Genomic DNA, 23556 nt, shown 5'->3' with positions numbered 1-23556 from the left:
CAGCACCAAATGTAAATCTCTCCAATTGGCTCAACTTTCAATGATCAGAAAGATGTAAAACTGACTTGCTTGGGTTTGTCTGTGTTCAGGAGACTTAGGCAGGAGATTCACCTTGTACAGAACTCAGTTTAATACCATCCCCCTCCCTCAAGTATATCCATCGCCTTTGGAATTCAGCAGTCACACTGTGAGCCATGGGAGCTCTGGCGAGTCGTAGGATGAGAAAATGATTGAGGCTGTCATGAGCCAAGTGGGTAAGGACCACCAGATAGTCAGCCATACTCCTGTCTGCTGAGTCCTGGAAGATAAGTCAGCCTGCATACCTTTAACAGTTCACCTAAATGTCTTCAGAATGTAAACACCTGCCCTGTAAGGGTCAGGGCAACCTTGGAGATACTTCTCTTTTGTTAACACACTGTTCTCAGAGAAGAGATAACACTGATGCCCTTAGAGGTGATGACAGGTACCTTAGAATTGCTTCATTTTGCAAGTCTTTCCTAAGGGGCAGATAACACGAGAATCCTCTATTGGAAACTGATTGTTTAAAAGTTGATGTCACGCCGGGCGTGGTGGCGCACGCCTTTAATCCCAGCACTCGGGAGGCAGAGCCAGACGGATCTCTGTGAGTTCGAGGCCAGCCTGGGCTACCAAGTGAGCTCCAGGAAAGGCGCAAAGCTACACAGAGAAACCCTGTCTCAAAAAAAAAAAAAAAAAGTTGATGTCACTTGCTTGCACATGGATAAAGCACAGAGCTGAGCCCGCACCTGCCTGATGCAAAGGTTCACTGAACACTGGGTTTTTGTAACCACACATAAACAAGGCCTTGTGGTAGTAAGGATGCCACCAGAGACATCACCACTTCAGGTATGACCTGTGGACAGAGCATTCGTTTGTACCGAAGTGTACCACATCCCTTTATGAATTGTAAGAATAGTTTGAGATCTGTGAAGAGGTGTAAGGTGTCTCTATGAACGAGGCACACGCTGGCACACATGGCATGGTAGCTATTTCTGTCACTACGGAATCTGACACGCCTTCCAAAAAGCTGAACAACTGTGTCTTATTTTAAAAACCCAGCAACACAGAGCTCCAAATTTCAGATCAAGATGGAACTGAATGTACTTAAAGGCCCACTCAGAGAAGACCATCTTTGGTCTCCATGTTTCTCACAGGTGTAAGGTCCGAGTCAGGAGTTTGTTCCCTTCTTACAGAGAAGGAAAATAAGGAATGGGGCTGAACACTCTTCCCCAGCACGGGAGCCTGTGCAGTGAGCCAGTGAAAATAAGGAGGCCAATGAAGGTTTTCAGTGATTATCTTTAAAAGGTTCCATTGGCTAAGCCATCTGAAAGAACACAGTGACCGTGAGGGGAACCAGGCCATCTACAAAGGCACAGTTTCTAAAAGAGTGAACACACACGTGAGGCCCAGAAACAAAGCTGCCTGAGAGAGGCCGTCAAGGCAAGTCCTACTGAAGACATTAAGGGTCTTACTTAAGATTAAAAAGCAAACTCCTTCCTCTAGTTGTATCTTTTGTCTCAGAAAAACCTAAGGGGATAGTTTCGGAAAATACCAACCTTTTTCTTTGAAATTCCAAGGTTCACACAATCCTGGCAGCTCTCAGGATCTTGTTGCGGATCTGAACAGAGTCACAAACTAAAAGAATAGGTCGGGAGATGTTAGATCTACCTGAGGCTGTGGCAGGAGGCTTGTCAACAGGATGCTAGCGTGCCTCACTGAGTCTGTCCAGCTCGCTAGCTACCCAGTTACTAAACTGGTCTCAGCAATCTGACTTCAAAAGAAAAATTCCAATTTATTCTCGGACACATCTCTGCATCTCAAATTCACTCCCTACAATATTAAAACGCAGGCTCTCTGCCCCAAGATAAAAACCTCATACCAAAAGAACAATTCCAAGGATAAATTTAATAATCTGCACAATTTTGCAAAGGAGAAACAATCTAACCAGAAGACAAGCATGAGTCAGGGCTGCCTGGCCAGGCTGCATCTCTCTGGGGTAGAATGCTTGGGGTTGTGAGTGGGGAGTCTTTGTTATCAGGTAGGCTGAATGGGGAGAAGTAGCTTTTGATGAAGCATTTCTTAATGACAATATTACTTGCAAAGAGAAATGATTTATTAGGTCCCAACAAATGCATTCGGCATAGTAAGGCAAACCTTCCTTGGTGTAATCAAAGACCCCGTGCTGTGCAGAGCAGTCCCAAGGCACCTCATTCCAATTAAAGGCATGAGAACTCATGAGCCCGTCAGGAGAGATGGCCTCCGAAACACATACTGACCTCAGAAGAACCCTGCCGAAGATGATGAATGGAAAAATAAAGAGGATTCAAAACCCCTTCATCGTATTCCCCTTCTCTAAACCTAGACTGAGGGGCATCGCTATTTTCCAGAGGAAAGCATCCTGCTGATCCACCTACAACCTATGGAAATGTTTGGGAGCCGTCCCATGTGGTTGAATGATTCACAGGACCTGGAACCAGTTCACAGAGGAAAAAACCTGGTTTTCATTACATTGCTACCACTATTCCATGAAGGCTAGTAGAAGGCTACAGAGTGTCAGGGTAGATATTTCTCTGTATAGAAGTGCTAGCCTGTACTAGCAAGTGTGTGACTTAGTCAAATACCAAGTAGCACCTCAATTTCACTTGAAAATCAATGGAGCAATGTGGAATTATCTAATGTTAGAATCTGAGACTAACCTTGTGTGGACAGGCTCTAAGGTAAACAAGGTGAATGAAACAATCTTATTACCAAAGACAGCAAAAAGAACAAACAAGGGTTTGAAACGGTCTGCTGAGAGTATCCATCAAGCCCGATGATGTATTTCACGGAAGGACAGGTCTCAGAAATGGAAGGTGACCCACACAATCACCACCATAATCTACATTCATGACAAGCCAAAACCAAGAGAGATTTGTAGTCTCACCCCAAGAATCGGTAACTTGGCCCCACAAAACACAAACCTCCTTTCTGAATCCGTTGTTCCCCTCACATATTCTGGGATGAGCTCATGACTACTCAGGAATTACACATCCACCCAAACACTGTTAATACAGGCTGGTGGAGACTCCCGGGTAGAGTCCTTAAGCATGTAAGTACAAACACTACTGTGGAGGAGTCGTAACGCTACACCCCAAACTACCCATGCTGACATCTACCCTGCAGGCACATATCTGCTTTACACCAAGATTTCTCATGAGGAGGTGCGTCAGGTAATGCAATCCACCGCTAAACAAAATGGGGAAAACACTGAGGTTTTGAACTGTATTTTCTACTATGATTTCTGCTGGCTGGAAAGGATATTCACCAGCTGGACGCAACTGTTGGCCTCACACAGGCCCAGCCTGCCAAGGGACAGTCCCCCAGCAGAGAATGCTTGGCTTCTGTTATTAGTGTCACTGTCTCTTCAAGAGGCAGGCACACATGAATTTGACTGAACACTGCTGGAAAGACATTCATGTCCTCTTTCTCTGAACACTGTCGAGGGACACTGACATACATGTGCACTGCCCCGATTTATCACCTGCGTGGCACCCAGTGAGTAGGTACAGAGCACTCACTAAAGGAATATGCAACACACCACCACGAAGGCAGACTAGGGACGCAGATACTATGTTCCTTCCATCTGTGACTCAAACTCTACTAACACATTAGAAAAAATAGAAAGGCATTAAGTCTGATAAGCCCTGCCAAGAAACACCATGAATGCTTTTTTCCTCTCAGTATGATCACCCTGGTTGCTCAAGGACATATACATTGGAACATGGCTCTCAATAAAGACTAATTACTCATGGACATAGCAACTTGTTTATCACAATTGCTCACCCATTTTCATGTTCCGCATGGGGCAATGTTGGCTACATCTTTCTGAGGCGGTCTAGCACAAGGAATGATACTGCCAAGACAGGCTTTGGGGCAGGGCCTTGATTAGGTAGTAGGGGGTTCTCAGCATTGGTCAGGTGTTGGCAGGAAGACTCCTCCTACATCATATCCATCATGGTATCAGAGGAGTGCGTAGCTGATGGGCAGAAGCAGCCTCACAGGCTGAGACCCCGGAGAGAGGGCTTTCAGATTTTACAATATGAGTTCAATATCTATTCACCTGAAATTGCCAGCAGCATTTTCCTCCTGGCTCCAAAGGTGGTGATTCCCAGCTCCTTCAGATCCTGGTCTGTGAGGGTGAGGAACGTCTGGAGATCAATCTGTGGAAGGCAGAAACAAGCTGTAGCCAATCGGTTCAGTGGGTGTGTGTCTTTACCACTGTGGGATGGACTCGTTCTCGTATCGCTTAGTTAACTCTACCTACTTCCTGAAACCAGTGGTAGCAACACCAACCGGGTGGGGGCTGGAGAGATGGCTCAGCAGGGAAGAGCACTGATTGCCCTTCCAAAGGACCCTGGTTCAATTCCCAGCTCCCACATGGAGGCTCACAAGTGACTAGAACTCCAGTCTTAGGATATCTGATGTCCAATTCTGTCATCCATGGGCCCTGCACACACATGGTACACAGACACACATTCAAGCAAATATTCATACACTGTAAAAAAAAAAAATCTCAAGGAGAAGGAGGGAGGGAGGGAGAGAGGGAGGGAGGGGGAGAGGGAGAGGGAGAGGGAGAGAGAGAGAGAGAGAGAGAGAGAGAGAGAGAGAGAGAGAGAGAACAATGAAGTTGGTGAACTGAAAGCAACTGTTATCAGGAGACAGACTAAGCCAGCAACTTAATGCCACCGAGATAAATTTAGCTCTGAGCATCTTGGCAGCTATGATCAAAACAAAACAACAGAAATACTGTACCACATTTGTGAACTGATAAAAAAGAAGGCTATGAATCAAGACTGTTTGTTAGCTTTTGGTTCTAAGGAGAAATCAAAGTGAACACAGGATGTTTCCATTGTGTTGTCTATGGCCATGCAGGAGAATCAAGTCCTCAGTTCAATGAACACAACAGACTGTCTCAAAAAATGGTACAGAAACATCTGTCTAACAGCATGTCCTGTGGCCTCAGCAACGCAATATGGACGGAAACAGCTCGGGGGCCAGGGCTCTTATTTTGAAGTTAGCCTGTGGGGACTAGAAAGGTAACAGCAGTGAAGTCAGATGTCTCCATTGCTAACACTGGGCACTTGGGACAGGCAATGATGTGCCCTGCTGGCTGCTGTACACATCGTAGATGGCTGCAGATGGGAACAACGAGGACCTGCAGGCTCAACGCTGACCTCAGGGGAGCCATGACCCCCAGGTTCCCCTACATCAGCACCCCAGTGTGCTCTCTCAGCTAAAGTGGTGAAGGATGGTTGGGGTGCTTTCCTGCAAACCCCACCTTCTACTTCTCTGCTTTCCCATGTTCTATGGAATAAGAAACAAGATGACGTTTTCCTCAGCAGCTAGAACAAGCTGAGATCTGACTAAACACCCAGGGAAAGTACAACCACAGGTCAACATGGCTCTTCTAGGGGTCATCACACCCACTCTTGTATAATATTAGAGGGACCAGCCTTAATATTATACATCCCAGGGGCTCAGGAGAGAGAACTACTGTTTTCGGGAAATAGAATCTCAGCACACCGAGCTCTATAGTCCACTTGCTTTAATTCCTCTGGCATAACATCCACATACACACAGCTTCAGTTCTGTTCTGGTGCCTAGCTCCTTTCTTGCCTGATTTCTCTCTATATTTATCTACTGCTCCCTCTAAGTTCTATCTTAATTGTTCCCTCTATGTCCTATCTTAATTCTCTTGTCTTAAGTCTGCCTCATCTAGGTCCTTTTCATCTTGTTCTTCTTCATCTTCCATCTCGTCCACACATACTCTCTGGTCAAAATCCTCCTTGTTCCTCCCTGTTCTCCATTTCTCTGTCCTCCACATGCCCTGGGAGTCCCTGTATATATACACTTACAAGCAGTCATCCCTTGGCAGTGCAAAACCAGGCTTCCAGGGTCAAACAGAGGGGTGATAAGAATCACATAGGGAGGCAATAACCATTAATTATCATTTGTAACCCCAAAGGGAAGTGACCAATGGGGAAATGAATTAACTAAAGGCTAAATTCAGGTAATATCTAGAAATAGGGATCTTATGTGCTCAACTATAATCTTAAACATGTTTGGTAGAAAATGTTAAGAATCTATAAGTTGCTAGGTCAATGGGAGAAAATAAAACTGTCTTCTTTTTTCCTGTGGCTCCTATCTGTCCAAGCTATCTGCCATTTTTCTTCAGGGTGGGGGAAATGTGCTCAGTCGCTAGGCAACCTGTGTACAGCTAGATGCCTCTGGTGATAGTTAAAGGGAGATATGGAACTAGAGGTAAGGTTTGGGAAAGGAGGAAGTAAAGCTTAATTGGCACATCCGCCAGGCCTTCTCAAACAGGTAGCCTGGATGCTTAAGTCTGTTCTTAGAGAGTACAGAGGTATCTCTGATAAGGTACTTTCCTCCATCTGGGGATGGACCTGGCCGGATCCTGCCAATGATGATAATTACAGGGAGGCTTGAACTGGGGTTCTGGCTGAGCATAGCTGTCAGCACAGAAAGTTATCGAAATATTCCTAAAAGTGGTTAGGTAAGGAGTAAAAGGTCTATAAAGTTAGTAAGGCTGTAAGAAAGGAGGGTCTGAGCTAAATTGTGTAAAACTATTACTTAAGGTCCACCTGACCTAGGCAGTGTCTCCTTGTGGAATTTACCTTAAATTAGAAGACTTTCATGTGGACTGTTATTACTGCTAGTCCTTGAAAGTGGCCAAGGGAGATATCTGATTCCAGAGAAAGCCTTTCCTGAGGCTGTTCTCCAAATACCTGGAATGTGTATGTCCAGAGAGTGATCAGTCCACACTGTTAGCCCTTCTTAGGGAAAAGTCAATTGGGAAAACTATGAAGGCACACATGATTTTCATAACAGAAGACAGCTGATATATAACAAGCCAAATAACACCAAAAACTCCTTGGAATTTGGCTTCCTCTAGAGGAATTCCCTGATCCCTCCAGGTAGTGACTGTGCCATAACCAGCTGAATTCTTATGATATATTCCTGTGGCCCACAGCAACCCACAAACCCAAACAAAGATGCCCAGGAAGACACAGGCTGGCCCACCTCCTGCTGCTGGAAGACGTCTGTGTATTTGCCCAGGCCCAGCTTGCTGAAAAGCTCAGGGAGGTCCGAGCCTTTGAAGCAGCTGTTCAGGTTACAGCCATTGCTTCCTGTCAGCGAGGAAATGCAGTCCATATAGTTGCTGCTGCTGAGATAATGCTCTCCTGGAAGGCAGAGGAGAGACAGTCAAGGCCACAGAGAACACGGTTTAATTAAAAGCCTTAATCACCAAGTATTTCAGATTTCATTGTTCGGCTCAACAGAGCACCGTAAAGCACAGTAATCCGTCACCACAGGACCAGCTTCTCACCAAGGAAACGCTGTTTATTGCTGTCGGGAAGCGCCTGCCATCCCCAGGTTAACAGTTGGGAGGCAGAAAGTCAGTACCGTGCCTCTGCAGCTAATAATCATTCATTGTATTTTCTCCCCTGAGCGTTGGCTCTTTACAGCTGATTTGATGGGCATCAAATGAAAAGCTGGAAAGGAACTCTGGGACCCGGCAAAGGTACAGGAAGTTATAACAGGCCCAGGTTCCCTTTGGATGGCAGGGTGGATCTCCACCTCCTGACCTGTGCCTCCTTAATGCAGAGGAATTGTGCAGCGCTGCAGCACACACATCCCACGGCCCTGAAGCACCCATCAGGCCGTCAAGTCTGCCAAATCGGGTGCTTCTGAAATGAGTAATGTGCACAGCAGTGAGCCTGAGGTTCCCGGATTTAATTTATGACTGACCGCATGGGTTTCTCAGGAAGAAAGCTAGCAGAGCAATGCAGAAGTCTTGTCTTGGCTCTGCAAAGGACTTGATAGGCAGTCCTACCCGTGGTCTGGCTCTCAGATCAACTGACAACCCAGACTAGAGGAAGGACCCTAAAACCAGACCGTGTACATGACCAGACACCTAAGCATGCTGCTTTAGAGGATCTAGTGGATGGTTGTGTGGCCATGCTGCCTCTTGCTTGTGTGAGGATCCATCCTCTCACAGTGAGGATATGGCCCTAAGAGGGATTTCTAGAGAGTGGAAGAAAGAGATGAGGTTCCTCCAGGTCAGGCAGATCCCTGCAGGTCACTCCAGGGCTCTGGAACTCCAAGCCTGAGAGTCCACTTTGCATGGGTTCTAGTACCACTCACCACTTTCTCCCATGCAAACTGAGAAGCTCTCTGCATATCTCAAAGGCAAGGAATTATGAATAACATTTCTTTTTCTTTTCAAAACAGGTATAGTCTTATAAGAAGAATCCAAAACTAACCCTTAAAATAACATCCTTGGACTATCATTTATAGCTAAGACAGAAGTTTCCAGAAATCATCAAAGCATACTGAGTCAAGGATGCTACAAAACCATGGGCTGGGAGCCCCCCTCCAAGTGCCCACTGGCCTTGAGTGAGTAGAAGTCAACTACAGGCTGAGCACGTAAATTGCTGTCCAAATGATAAACGTACCTTCTGGTAGAGCAAAGGGGGTCTACCAAAATCTACACTGAGCAACTGGTATAAACAGGGAAGCCCAGAGAAGGAGGAACCTTTGAGACTAAGACCCAGGGTATAAAGAAAAAGTAGCTATGCCCATGCTTTTCAATGTGGTAGCCACTGGCCACACGAAGCCATTGAGAACCTGAGATGAGGTGAGTGGAAATTAAAGAGTTGGACCAGTATAATACATATTGTAGATCTGCGCCAAGGAAAACATATTAGTAAAATTTTAAACAGATATTTGAAATTAAAACCCTCTGTGGTAAATGTTTATAATGGCCCTTAGCTTCGTGTTGACTATTGATATGTTTGTCTTAACTGTTGATAGTTTCCGTATCTTCTTCTAACCCCACCCTACCCTTCAAACTCCTGGTGAAAGCCATATTATTGGGCTTCCTTAATCACCCCTTTTCCTTTTCACAAGCTCATCTTAACCTAAGTTTTAATTCAACAACTTAGTAGAGTTGGTGTAAGTTAGCTGAAGGAAAGGAGAAATGAAATACAAAACCAACTTGCATAGGCCAAACCCCTATACCCCAAGGCCTGTGTGGGACAGCAGCCCGCCTCTGGGCTGACTGCACTGTGCACATTTAGACAATCAGACCGTCATTGATGGGAGCTTCCAGCTACAACTCACGGTTCATAGGGAGAGGAGTTGACTTCACTTTCCGATTTGGATTTGGTCAATAGTGTGACTAGTCTTCAAGTTGGAGACACCTGACCACGCAGCCACCTTGCCTAACCATAACCATAGGCTGCCATGCTTACCGCACTCCCCCGCGGTGCCTTCAGACTGTCCATGCTACCTGTTTGGAATTCCAAATTTGGCAAGAACTCTGAATCAAAAGGCGTTATTAACACACCTCATGGTCACTGTGTGCTCTTTGGTCTGGCTATCCATTTTGACCACCTAGGAGAGCCAACACCCCTACAGATAACCGCCCCCTGCTCAGCCTCAGCCACACTGGCTCAGGCAGAATGCCAGGGCTTTCTCTCTTTATGTTAATCCATCTTGCCTAAATGAGACCTGCAGAATGACAATACCGTTGGCATGCCAATGTGGGTGGGGGAAATTTCCTAAAGCCCACCCTACCCCTAGATGAAGAGCTACAGGCAATCAAAGGCTGCTGAGAGAGGGAAATGGGGGGTGGGGGAGCACAAGAGAAATTGGGGGAGGAGAGAGATGGGTAAAAATGATGTAAATACAGTACTAGGGTATGAAATTCTCAAATTAAAAAAAAAAGATTAAGCTAAAAATTCTCTTTTTTTCACCATTAATAGCTAGTTTTTCTTCAGCTGTCCCAATATGCTACTTTGGGCATATCTTACTCAACTGCTTTCACAGGTTCCAATCTCTTCCTTGTTATCTGGAGGTGTGTGTGTGTGTGTGTGTGTGTGTGTGTGTGTGTGTGTGTGTGTGTGTTGTGTGTGTGTGTGTGTGTGTGTGTGAGAGAGAGAGAGAGAGAGAGATTGAGAGAGAGAGAGAGAGAGAGAGAGAGAGAGAGAGAGAGAGAGAGAGAGAGAGAGAGAGAATAGATTGAGATTCACTCCACAAACATCTACAGAACATGTGCCTGCTAGGTGCCAGACACAGCCTGACACAGAGTACTCAATGAGCATTCACTAGGGATTACTGACTGACAGAACTCAAATTCTACAAGGTAGGTCATGATAGTAAATGATGGCACTTCGGGAGGCAAGGGCTACAGTGTACACCACGTACAAAATGCAGTGAGAGGAGACAACTTCACAGGGAGGAACCAGGAGAGCTTTGGGAAGAGGCTACACGTGACTCACACCAAGCACTTCATGTCTCAGGAGGGAAGCTGCCTGCCCCTCATCACCTCACTCCAAGCAAAGGTCTCTAAGCTGATGCCTGGAAAGTGTGAACAGAAATCAAGCTCACTTGATTTGTTCTGCTTGCGCTTGGGGCTGCCAATCGGCGCGGCAAATTCGCTGTGACCCATGGGTCCTATTCCATTCCGGTCTCGCCAGTTGTCTGATTCGCTTCCGCCTGCCAGATGCTCACGACTGCTGGACCTTGAGAGGGACAATGAGGAGCCCTGTAAAGAGTCCAAGCCAGAGAAGGAACGGTTCAACATGGTGGACTTCTCAGAGTGGGAGGAGAAATGGTACCAGGCAATGATACCACTGCACTGTCCTGCCGCCAACCAGGGCACACTCATTGTCCGGAATGTACCAAGGATGAGCATTGACAGACAGTGAGGTCCTCACCAAGAGGAACTGACTGTGCAGGCGCCCACAGAGCTCTAGAAGTCACCTGTGTGCCTTCCTGTAATGTTTCAGAATGTCACGGTTGTGTTCATCCCTGTTCTAGGAAACAGAGCACTCCCCTCTGCACGCACACAGGCACGCACACACCTAGTACAGGAATGATTCTCTGCTTCAGCTCACACGAAAAGGACATGGGAGTGGCGGAGGTACAGGGAAAGCCAATGTTCCTAGAAAGATGCCTGCTCCTATCCTCACACTCAGTGTGCGAAGACAGAGCTGGCATTTCCCTGACACTAGCCTCCCCCCAAACAAGGACATAATCTCTCCAGCCAATTACAGATACCCAGGACAACGTACTCTTTGAAGTCCTCCAAATTAAAATGAAAAATAATTCATAACAACTTAAAACCGGCCTGAATTTGCACAGATTCTTTTCGTTCAAGTATCCACGGTATGATGACACCCTGGCTTTGTACTAGAATATCAGTTCCACTCTCCTCATTTGCAGATTTATTTTCACTGGCAACTCCAAGAAAATTCTTACCACACTTCAGTTTGGCTCATGCAGCCCATTCACAGCTAGGAGGGCCTCCCTTAAACACTTCCAACTAACAGCAGGACACCCTAGTCCTGAGGTTTTCTACTTCCTCCCCATGTCCTCTGTGACCTTCTTCTTTGCCATCCTAAATGGCAGGCTATCTGTAGGCCTGGTCTTAGACACCACCCCATCCACCACCCTTTTTTCCCCCTGTACTTGGTCACTCAATAGGTTCAATCCTCTGTGAAATCCTCAGTGTGCAGATCCTACCTCTGGATTGAGATCCCCGTGGAACTTCAAGATCATGAAGCTGCAAGTCTGTTATGGTTAGTACCTGAGCATTTTCCTCACTGAATGGCCCTTCCCACCAGCCACTATGAACCTCCCCCTCCACTCACTGGACCACTCTGGTGCTAGTCTTACTGCCGCCCCACTCTGTAATCCAGCACATACAACGAGGCTGGTATTTTTAAGTGCCAATCAGAGCAACCCATGCCTCCAGTCTTGAATTTCTGCTATACAGAGGCAGAGGTGCTTCCTAATTTCCCATGATTCCCTTGTAGTCTACCATGGATCAACTTGAGGTCTACCAGGATGGGCCTTACTGGAACCTCATCGCCAATGCCTTCGGCTCTGAGACAGTGGATTCCAATGTTAAGATGATCAAGCTGTTGATTCCCTTAGACACAATGCTCTTTCCCAAGGCCCTTCTGAGATTGGCCCCATTTTGTCACCTCCATTTCCTGGCATGCCTCTCATCCGTTCCTAAGGGCAAAGCAACCTCCACTGAGCAGGGACTAGGAATTTTTTTTTTTTTTTTTTTTTTTGGTTTTTCGAGACAGGGTTTCTCTGTGTAGCTTTGCGCCTTTCCTGGGACTCACTTGGTAGCCCAGGCTGGCCTCGAACTCACAGAGATCCACCTGGCTCTGCCTCCCGAGTGCTGGGATTAAAGGTGTGCGCCACCACCGCCCGGCAGGGACTAGGAATTTGATTGCCCACTGCCTTCTTGACATGTTGTTTTTCTCCCCGCAGAAGACAGCCCTGTCCCTAAAGCGGCACACTAGTGTGTACGATCTGGTGCACGATACTCTCTCAGGAAAGCTGAGTCCCACTCAAGGAGTCCCCTTCCTACAACAGTGGGATGCCTTCGCTGATTTAGGGCAATGCATATGGGTGAAATTATGGCTTCGGAAAATAAACAAACAAACAAAGCTAGATTTTCCAGTGAAAATACCTTTTCTTTTCTTTTTTTTTTTTTTTGGTTTTTCGAGACAGGGTTTCTCTGTGTAGCTTTGCGCCTTTCCTGGAACTCACTTGGTAGCCCAGGCTGGCCTCGAACTCACAAAGATCCGCCTGCCTCTGCCTCCCGAGTGCTGGGATTAAAGGCGTGCGCCACCAACGCCCGGCTGAAAATACCTTTTCTATCTTAAACCAAGATAAACCCAGAGTAGCAAGAACCAAGAACATGCTGAATTCTGGCAAGGCCACAGCCCTGATGAGTAGCTGCTAGGCTTACATGTCTTACAACGTGACAGCTGCCTCTTTCTGAATGTCTTGAAGCACTTGCCTAGCCGACTGAACTGGCAGACTTCTGAGGTTGGCGATTCCTGCTATCCCACTAAGATCTGAAATATCCACTGAGCAGTTCTCCTCTACACTGAGGTTTGTGAGATTAAAAACTATCAGACCTCTTCCTTGCTTAGTGTTGGGGAAGTTGAAAACCACTGGTGGTTCCCAACTCATGCTTTTGTTTGCTTCGGAGAATATGTGACCCCTATGCTTTTAAGAGCTAGACAACAGAAAGAAAAACCCAAAAGCCTTTGCGGCTCAGTTCAGAGAACTTTTGCTTATTTTTTTTATTTTTATTTATTTATTTATTTATTTATTTTGATGTCCCAGTATAACACCAAGCAGGCAGGAAGAAAAAAAAAGGTAGAAAGTGCCTGCCTCTTATCTAAAGAACTTTTGGGAGGACAGGATAATTACTTAGTTGTTAAAAAAACGAAACAAAACAAAACCTTGAAAAATTGCTCAACTCCAGCCTCTCAATAATACAGAGTGTAGAGCTCAAAGTATCTAATTCTTTGGCCAAGCAAGCTTCCTAGGGCAGGAAGCTGAGGCGCCTGGCACACCGGCGGGGTAGTTCTCAGCTGCCGGATGTCGGCAGCCCGGGATGCTCCTGCCCACGCAGCTGCAGTCGCCTTCCCTTTGTTTTTCCTTATAAAAATAAGGAAAGTGAGGGTGCTCTTGTCACCCTACAAGTTAGACATGGCAGTGCTATAAGGAGACACCTGAACACTGTCTGTCTGTCTGTCTGTCTATCTATCTATCTATCTATCTATCTATCTATCTATCCATATATCTATCAATTTATCATCTATCATATCTATCTATCCATCCATCCTGACTGTGTGTGTGTATCTATCTCTGTATCTGTCTATCTGTCTATCTATATATCTATCATCTGTCATATCTATCTATCCATCTATCCATCTATCTATAGCTGTCGATGCCCTGCTTTCTCATTCTCTCAACAGGAATTGTCCTCTATCGTTTCTTAGAGCCTTCCCCACATTCTTCATCATGGAAGCCAGCCTCAGTCCTTACACACCTTCCTGTTTTAGTCCTTCTGAGCTATGGCAGAGAAAACAGGAGCCTTGCCTGCCCAGGGAGCCACTGCCACAGAAGACTCATGAATGCTGTGGATGGACCCTCTCCTCCACAAAGGAAGAGAGTCCCAAGGTAAGCACAGAGCATCACTCCTAAGGAAAGCCAGAGTCTACCCTTCCCAGCATTCAGAGGGGCGGTGGAAAGAAGCAGATGACGTGGAGCTTCCCCACGCTCTAGTCTCACTGTTACTGCCTGCCTCCACTTTTCAGCATGAGAGGGCTGACTGACATCAGTCAGGGAAGTGGAGCAGGCTAGCCCAAGCCAGGCAAGCCAACAAAGACATAGGAGAGAAAAAGCTGCTAGACAGGGGCCCTGTGCTCATAGAAAGTTGTCTGTCTGACCCTGAGGAAGAGCAGGAGTGGAGGGCATTTCAAGGTCCCATGGTTGTTCCAGCCAACAACCTTAGTGTTTCGGGAGTGAACACCCCTTACAGGAACGTTTCTTTGGGGCACTGGCATCAGCCATGGCTCAGATCCAAAACATGTATGTCAGCTCTTCCTCGCTTTGCACCCCTGCCAAATGAAATCTTAGCTTAACAGAAAGGCGCTCCTTCTAGGTGATTAAAATTATGTGTATCTGTGTGTGGCTATGCCATGTGGCTGTACATCAATTACACATCATCTTTCCCTCTGCACTCCTTGAGTTAACTCATTGAGGAGATGTTCCAGAACATTCTGTAAAATGAACTCAAGTCCTTTCTCTCACATTTACCGGTCCATATCATGATGAAGACACATCCATTCTGGGAGCCTCTTTTCCCACTAGAAGTTTATGGAGATTGTGTAAATTTATATGTGAAAATGCACCATATAAACCACAAAGAATTGAGTGAATCCAATTTAAGATAATTATCACTAATACCTTATGTATCCACACAATACTTTGAAAGCATTACTTTGGATACAGAAAGCATAAACAGCTTGAATGTGCAGTTACTCCCTCCAACGAGGAAGACAACCTCATCCTTCAGAAGCCTTGGTTTTTCTATGGATGAAGTTCTCAGGCAGAACTAATAGCAGCTTCCTGGTATTACTGGGTACCCAACAATACAACCCAAAGGAGAATGCAAGCTGATGAGAATAAAGGCTCACTAAATCTATCCATCCAACTGGTGGGGTTTCTCAGCCCCTACCAGCTCGGCACCTGACCTCTGTATTATGGCATCATTCCCAACTTGCTATAATGTCAGGCTCCAAGCAGGGAACCGAAGGGCATTTCTGAAGTTAAATGTTTCATTTCAGAAACTACAGAATGGCAGTCAACAACTGCGCACTTCACTCTGCGGAAAGCCAAGGCAAGGGAGGTGGACCACAGACTGCAGGGTGCAGAGCTAAGTCTTAGCATTAGCTTAATTCCTCTGCTAACAAAAGACAATGCTACTTCCTCTCAGAGCTCTGGTGGCCTGAGGGGAAGTGGACACCTACAGCCTGAAAATGCTGCATAATGGTCCCCACATATCGGCAGCTGAAGGTTACTTTAATCTTAAATATAGCCTGCCAGGTGGCTCCTGTAACCCTGACAATGGAATTCACGGGGGACTATTCAATAGTGTTTTCTTCTTGGCTTGCTCAAGAGAGATAAAGGCAATTTTTCAAAAGTATTTGCTTTTGCCTTGCATCCATCAACAATCTTATTACAAAGAAAACGGGTAGAAAAAAAGGAACTCCGTCTACAAATGCTACTATTAGACTAACAATTCCGAAGCCCTCGGCCAGCACATTTGCAGCCTGCAGGGATGATGGACACCGATGCTGCTCGGCTTAATCCTTCTCTTCCACCCAGAGCCTGAAGTCTCCCAGAATGGGTGTGTGCAAGCTGGCCAGACCCCTACTCCCCAAGGCCAGAGTCTGACATTCTCAGATGGACAGGGTCTGCTCAGAGTCACATGAAGCCTGGCCAGGAGGGTGGCGTTCTGGGCCCTTCCTCCACATGTGAAGAACACCAGATTCCACCCTCATGGTGGAGCTGTGCAGCCAACATCTGGGAAACATAAGGAGGTTGGAACTGCTGCTTGAGATGCTTCCTGCTGAGCTGCTGGCACATCTCAACATACTGAAGTTAACGCAGATCTGGAAATCTGTTTTTGTTGAATAGTTGCCTATCCCCCTACGGTGGCTTGCTAGTGATACTCTTGGACAAAAGGACTCTTTGTAAGTTTTTATGAAACACTGCAGCTGCCCTTTGCTTGATCTTGGCCCCGCTCTATCATGTAAGGATACCCTTCATCCAACAAAAACTCACTCCCAAATATAAATTTCCATCATCTGTATAGATTAATAACTTCGAGGGGACAGAAAAAGTCTACTATGTAAGATTCATCCATTTACACACACTCACAAAGACAGAAAGGGAGCCAAGCCACGCTGTCCCTGTGACCCTAAAGAGCCAGGGACAGGAGGGAGCCAGCTGTTCTTGGGGAAGGATGGACAGGAGGAGAACTATGCACCTCGTAGGCGGTCGTCATCGTGGGCTTATAGGACACGTGGTTGGCTCTTCTCAGCTCCTTGATGGTTTCCGCAGGCATGGACTTCGAGAACCCCAGGCCACTCCAGGTATTTGTAGGTGTTCTGACCTCGGTCACCACTGGCTTCTTTAACATGGCTTTGGAGTACAGAATATAAAAGAGACTCCTGGTGTGCTTAATGAAATTCTTAAATAAAATTACTGACGCTGTGCTGCGTTTCTTCAGCATATGAAAAAGTTATGACTCAATGCTATTTCTTAACACAAAGTGCCTAAGAATAAAACATTTCATCCAATAAAAAGCAAATGAGGAAAAGCTGCGGGACTCCTTAATTATGCTCACGGATTTCACAAAATTCACAGTATTTCGAAAGAATCTGTGTATTACGAACTCAAAGATTTGGGGTTTCTTTTTTATAAGCATCCAGTTTGTCAAATCATCTGGAGTGCTTGAAAAGGAAGGTGGACTGAGGGACACAGACGGGGAGCAGTCCCGTGTCACTTACCTTTGGTGGCTAATAGTTTCTTCTGCTCATAGTCAAATGCCTGAAAAGGAAATACAGAAAAAAAAAAAACCGGGTCTGTTACCAGTCCCAGAGCATCCTGCCAAGTCTGTTTGAGACATCAGCTAAGTTCTGCATCATGGTACCACAAATATACAATGCAAGTGTGATTAATCTGAACACTCCTTCAAAACCAACTTGGAACAATCTGCTACTTTTTAATCTAACTTGAAGTCAGTGGCAAGGATTAGGATTTTCCCTCTACAAAATCCAAGCAAATTCTCATTAATGAGGAATGTCTTCCACATCAGGACCACTACATGCTAATGTGACGTGAGGGACCTGAGAGCTGCAGAAACCTCAAAGGAAGATGTCACATGACGCCCTTAGGCATCTGTTGTCTCTCCTCGGTCTCAGAATCCTTCTTCACATAGGGTAAACAAGATGGAAACAGGGATAACTTCAAGACAACATAAGACGTTATCAACCACATTGCTAAAGCCTTGGTTTTTTTTTTTTTTAAATATTTGTTTGTTTGTTTGTTTGTTTGTTTATATATACAGTGTTCTGCCTGCATGTATGCCTGCAGGCCAGAGAGGGTGCCATATCTCATTACAGATGGTTGTGAGCCACCATGTGGTTGCTGGGAATTGAACTCAGGACCTCTGGAAGAGCAGCCAATGCTCCTAATCTCTGAGCCATCTCTCCAGCCCGAGCCTTGGCTTTTGAAGCTGCATAAATGCAACGATCTAGCTTTGGACACTAACAATCCAACAGGATTGAGCCTAGAGACCCTGGTACCACACTGACGGAAGGACCACACCTGTGTGCTATTAACCCTGAACACTATGCAGAAGCCAGGAGAGACGCCTTTCTGAAGAGATCTATGCCTGCATGGCTACATCCCAGCTGCTGCCCTGTTTTCGCCTCCGTAGTCGAGGGAACAGGTAAGACTTGATTCAAGGACCTACCAGGAAGATCAAGAACCTACGGGCAAGAGTTCTTTGGCTCTTCTCCCAGCAAGACTGTACCAGCATATATAAGGTTCCCAGGGAATTACAGCCTGCAACAGAAGACTGAAGAGGGGGCAAAGAGCTGGGAATAACCTTGGGCCAGGTGATGGACAGCGGCAACCCAACACACGCAGTAGCACAAAGAACACGGCGGTACCTCAGAGAGCCTGGGTTTTAGGCGACGCTGTTTTATGGTTTTATTTGGGAGCAGCTTAAAATTGCACTGGGAGTTAAAAATCAACTTTAACTTCCAGGGGCAAGAGTGGGAAAAAATGAACTCTACTTAAAGCCAGGGCTGTCTCTGTGAAGAAGACAACAGCATGTCAGAGCTCATCTGGAGCCTACACAGCCGGCAGTCTCTGGAGGACTGAGGAAGAGAGAGATGAGTGAAAAGAGTGCTAGAGAGACCACTCTGCCAGGGTGGTGAAGAGGCGGGCACTGTCTTCAGCCACTGAACGAGACAGGTCTTCGGTGTATCTCGCGTCAAAGCTCTCTAGCGACTCTCCTAGATTTCCTGACTTTGGAGCCAGCTGCCCACTGATGGCATTAACACATCTAGTTAGAGTCACCAGTGAGAACACTGTCATCCAACCTACAAGAAGAAAAACCTCGGAACTTGTTCACGAGGACCCAAAGCTGGTAGGCAAAAGGAGGGCAACCATGAGATACACAAAACCACAGGGGTCATAAAGGGAACCTGGTATTTTTTTTTTTTAAGTACTGATGAATTATGAAAGCTATGAATTCTATCCATTTCAAGACTCATGAAATTGTTCAAATGCAAAGGATTAAAAAAATAAAATAAAAACAAGGAGGATTGAATTTTACTTCACACTGAAATAAAAGTAGTGTCATTCAGTTGCATGCGTTAACATGGTAGTTCTTTTTGTTTTTGTTTTTTTTGTTTTGTTTAGATTTCTAGGGTTTTGTGAAGTTTGTGGAGGTGGCAGGGATGAAGAGAGAGAGAATTCATTACAAGGTGGATGCTCTTTCCCAGTCATGCTGGTGCAGAAAGTAAAACGTTCATGGGTGTGTGTGACCCCTAGGGGTGCTAAATCCTTGCCTCTCATACACCTCTACATGAAGCTGAGATACTGACTCTCACGCTTAGTGAGCTGCTCTAAGTCACGCTATGAAAGTAGTGGTATGCCAGGGCTGGCTGAGGAAGCTGTCTGAAGCTATCATGAACATCCAAACCATACAGTTGTCGCTATCCTGTATCGTCCTCCAAAGAATTCAAATTCTACACTGGCTCTTTTCATAGCCATTTTGAAACAGCACCGAGTCTATTATCTCTGGTTCTAAGACAGAAGAAAACGAGATTGCTTATCCAAGAGAAAGACCATCTCTTACATGCCTATAAAGCTTGAGGTAACCCATACGACATCATCTGCTTAAGACAGATCACAGCCAGACAGATCACCGCTTTTACTTCATCTAAATCTTGCACTTCATCGTTAATGTTCATAGCAAACCCAATCCAAACTCCTGCGTATCTATTTGAGTTTCCCGCCGACCAGGGTGCAGGAGGACAAGCTAACATCTGCCCCCTGCTTCCTGCATGCCCAGCCCAGCGCCCTGCCCTTGGGTGACTGCAGTTGCAGCACCTGCATTACCACAGCGCCTGCATTACCTGCATGTGGACATACGGTGGCTGGGAGGCCAGGCGGGCCCTTTCCGAGTTCTGCTGGGCCGCTGCCCTCTCGGCGGCACGCTCGCTCCCCGGAGCCTTCTTGTCGGCGAGGGGACTTTCTGCGGCACTCAGTTCAGGGTCTGAGAGCAGTCTGTCAGTGCTGCTGTGAAAGAGAGTTGGGAATTCACTGCCCCACCTCACACACGGACATGCCGCACGTTTGCCGTGTGTGTGTTCATTGTGTGTGCTTCTGCCATCACCTGCTGTCACCTCAGGGCAATGCCGTGACGAAGCCGCACGGAAACAAAGGGGACGCTGTCATCCCACCCGACACAGGAGGAAGGACCTTGTCCAAGGTCACTGCTCCAGGGTGACTCTGGGTCTCGAGTCAGAGGTGAAAACTGTTTTGCCATATATAGGCACCCGCATTATAGGGAGTACACATGGTATTCTGCTTGTGGCACACAGGGAACAGATGTACAGAGAAGATTTGTGATGTTTGTACATCCGCCAGATACCAGGGACTCATGCAAAATTTGAGCACAGCCCGGGTAAGCCTGAAGGTGGACAGACAGATGGCAGAAATCCCACAGGTGAAATACATGTGATACTGGTTATGAAGGAAAGGAGCCAGTAAGACATACTCCCGAAGCTTGTTTAGGGAATGAGCAGAGGGCCACGTGATGCTTATAACAGACAGGATACCTGATGCCCATGATGCATCAGGATGTACCTGAAGCCAAAGCATGTGCTGTTTTGTTCAATTGCAACCAACCACCTCTTCAGTTCCCATGTCAGAAGACGAGACGTGAGCAAGAGGCTCCGCCTGACAGACGTTGACAGAGGCTCCCTGAAGACACGTGAACCAGAAATGAAGGTGCTTTTCCGGTTCACTGGGGCCAAAGGCCAGGAGAGCAGCAACTCAGAGAGCAGAGCGAGCGAAAGGCAAGGGACCCAGGATCGAGTCACAGGGACAGTGGAAGTGTCACCGTGTGACAGGGTGAGTCCAACTTTAAAGAGAGTCAGGAAATAAGGGGCCACACTGGCGGGAGAAGGTGGCAGGAGGCAGTGCTGGAGGCCGGGGCGTCATCCAGGCGGCAGAGAAGGAAAAGGATCGAAAGGTACTGAAGACAAAGGGGAGGGCTTGTGTTTTTAAAGGTTCAACAGTCATCAGGAAGCACAGTGCCTGAGGAACACACCCTGGAGAGTGGCCATTTGGGGACTTAGTTCCCACGAAGGACAAACGGGTAAAGCAGAACTGAGTGGAATGAGTCCAGGGTGGAATAAAGTGGCTTTAGCAAGAAATGGAGGAAGTAAGGATATGTGTGTGTGTGTGTGTGTGTGTGTGTGTGTGTGTGTGTGTGTGTGTGTATATGTATATGTATATGTATATGTATATAACGTGTGTGTGTGTGTGTATATATATATATATATATGTATATGTATATAACATGTGTGTGTGTGTGTGTGTGTGTGTGTGTATCTTTCTATAAAGACACTCCATAAAGACAACCAAGGAACTAAGAAGACAGAAGAGGAATTCAACTAGCTGGGCAGGTGAGAGACCCTTTCCCCTGAGAGAGGACCAAAAAATAAGGCAATCTAAGGATACCACAATGATAACCACTGTGCAAGGAGGAGTTCTAGCTAATAAAACTCACAGGCTGATCACAAAGTTTAAAGGTTTGCCGTGTCCTGCACTGGATAGGAGGGAACTACAGCCTAAGAATCCCCCCCTCCACACCAGCTAAGGTGGCTTCACTGCTGGACACTGTCTAATGCAAAAGTCAGAGCCTAAAAATTGCCCCTACTCATGGCTGAATAGCAGAGAGACTGCTCTAAGTTTCAGAGCGAGAAGGATTGTTTTGAGGATACTGTTGGAAAGCCAATCACTAAGTGATGGAAGATTATAAAGATGGACAATGGTGAAAACAGCGGTTATTCATTGAGTTTTTAAAATCTTATTAGGAGAGGGAATGGAAGAGCCCACCATGATGATCTAGCCTGACTTGAGTTAGTCTTAACCACTGCGCTCAAAACAAATTCTCCTCCCACCATTTCCTCCCGGGAAGATGAGCATACATACTGGAGGTGTGAGTTCTTCGTGCCCTGCAGTAGCTCAACCGTCTGTCGCTTGGCACAGGAGACCTTGGAGGGACCCAGCATCTGCTTCAGGTCACCAGCATTCCCAGAATGGGAAGGACTTCGAGGCATGCCCACTTCCACAAAGGCATCATCGCAGCCTGCAGAGGGGGTGGGGTGACGGGGAGAGGAGAAAAACCGAAAGGTCATCTTCGTCTGCCATGGAGAAAGTCCTGTCTCTATGGAGAGCCAATTCCAGAGTCCTGACAGTGCTCTCAGTGGCAAGGAGGGCACATCTCCGCAAGCTCGGGCGGTCTCCAGGATGCAACCTGAAGGGAAGATCCTGGTGTTTCCTGAAGACTGTTTGGAGTAAGCAGAATATGTATTTACATATGAACATTAGTGGGGCCCTTGTGTGCCATGAAGGCTGTTGGGACTGAAGGGAATTTATATTTGCATATAAACATTGGTGGGACCTTCGTGTTTTTCATCTTCCTTTTCCAATGCTCTTCCAATGAACTCACCCCAAATCATGTTTCTTCGAGACTGTTGGGGTGAACTCATATGCAAACACTGATCAAGCTGATGTTTTCATATTACACAATAATGGAACAGTGGTATTTCTGTGGAAAGTGCCTTTCAGTTCATCTTTTGCTACATTCTTTGGAATTTCAGGCAAGACATTGACTCTGCATAGTTAAGGTAGGCACTGGTGAATGAAACCAATTCAGAACCTATGCAGTCTTCCTGCCCACCCCCCGCACCCCCCGGAGGGGTGTGTGTCCCTTTATCCAAGCTACAAGCCTGTCTGAGAAGGAAAATTCTAACCTTCCACAGAGTTTGACTTGGGAGAAGCCTGTTCAGGCCCAGCCGTCTGCATGGATGGATCACCATGGTTGGCGCTCAGCACTTTTTCCCCAAGCGACGGAGTGGACAGTGCACCGTATTTCATGTTTGGAGGCTGAAATCATAAATAAAATAAAAGCACCATTTAGAAACAACACCAGTGAACACACATTTTAAAAAAAAAAATTCAAGTAGCTCCTCTCTTGCCCAAAGCACAGACCACCCCACCTCCCAGGAAGGCATTACCTGCACATGTCCATTCAAAGAAGTGGAGATGTTCTTGCCTTCTCCCTGCATGCCATTGATATGGACATCAACAGGAGTCAAGCCAGGCGGAGGAGACGGGGCTGTGTGCCCGTAGGTGGGCACTCCAGACAACAAGATATTGGTTAACGTGGCCTGGGCAGTGGATGGAATCATAAGGTGTGGTATAGCAGAGAAACCTGTGATGGTTTGGGAAGACAGTGTGAGACAACCTAGTAGAGACTGTTGTATTGGATAACACGAGAAATTCCTTTCCCTGTGAATTTAAGAATAACAACATCTCTGTAAATAGATTTAACATTACTATAAAAATCATAAACGGAGGCTAGAAAGAGGGCTCAGTGGTTAAGGGCACTGGCTGCTCTTCCAGAGGTCCTGAGTTCAATTCCCAGCAACACATGGTGGTTCACAACCATCTATAATGAGATTGGATGCCCTCTTCTGGCATGCAGACACGCATGCAGGTAGAACACTGTATACATAATAAACAAATAAATCTTTTTTAAAAAAAATCATAAATGGAGGCTGGCGAGTGGGTAAGGGCCCTTGCTTCCAAGTTTGATGACCTGAGTTTGAAACCTGGGACCCATATGCTGGAAGGAGGGAACTGATTGGCCGCCACATGTATACCTTGGCGCGCGCACACACACACACACACACACACACACACACACACACACACACACGACCATTTTCTTTAAATAAAACCATGTTAAAATGAGATACCACTTCTCACTCTATTTGT

The 23556-nt window shown here is 46.4% G+C and overlaps 1 protein-coding gene across 4 annotated transcripts in view; it reads right to left on the bottom strand.

The window, feature by feature from the left end:
• The window catches only part of Bicc1 (BicC family RNA binding protein 1), a 238309-nt gene that overhangs the window by 3411 nt on the left and 211342 nt on the right, over positions 1-23556 (bottom strand). For 2 of the 4 annotated variants that reach the window (XM_006979051.4, XM_076557006.1), the window contains 9 exons: positions 22794-22990; positions 22530-22662; positions 21706-21862; positions 19620-19782; positions 16977-17016; positions 16454-16608; positions 10471-10627; positions 7099-7259; positions 4118-4217 (listed from right to left, as the gene is read on the bottom strand). In XM_006979051.4, the coding sequence (XP_006979113.2) occupies positions 4118-4217; positions 7099-7259; positions 10471-10627; positions 16454-16608; positions 16977-17016; positions 19620-19782; positions 21706-21862; positions 22530-22662; positions 22794-22990 (1263 nt within the window). Of the gene's footprint in view, positions 1-1574; positions 1654-4117; positions 4218-7098; positions 7260-10470; positions 10628-16453; positions 16609-16976; positions 17017-19619; positions 19783-21705; positions 21863-22529; positions 22663-22793; positions 22991-23556 lie in introns of all 4 variants that reach the window. The other 2 variants (XM_076557005.1, XM_076557004.1) reach the window with 2 other exon arrangements.

Source organism: Peromyscus maniculatus, chromosome 21 (assembly GCF_049852395.1).
Source record: "Peromyscus maniculatus bairdii isolate BWxNUB_F1_BW_parent chromosome 21, HU_Pman_BW_mat_3.1, whole genome shotgun sequence".
NCBI classification, from domain to species: Eukaryota; Metazoa; Chordata; class Mammalia; order Rodentia; family Cricetidae; genus Peromyscus; species Peromyscus maniculatus.
Note: the sequence above shows the minus strand (reverse complement) of the source record. Positions and strands in the feature narration are given on the sequence as shown.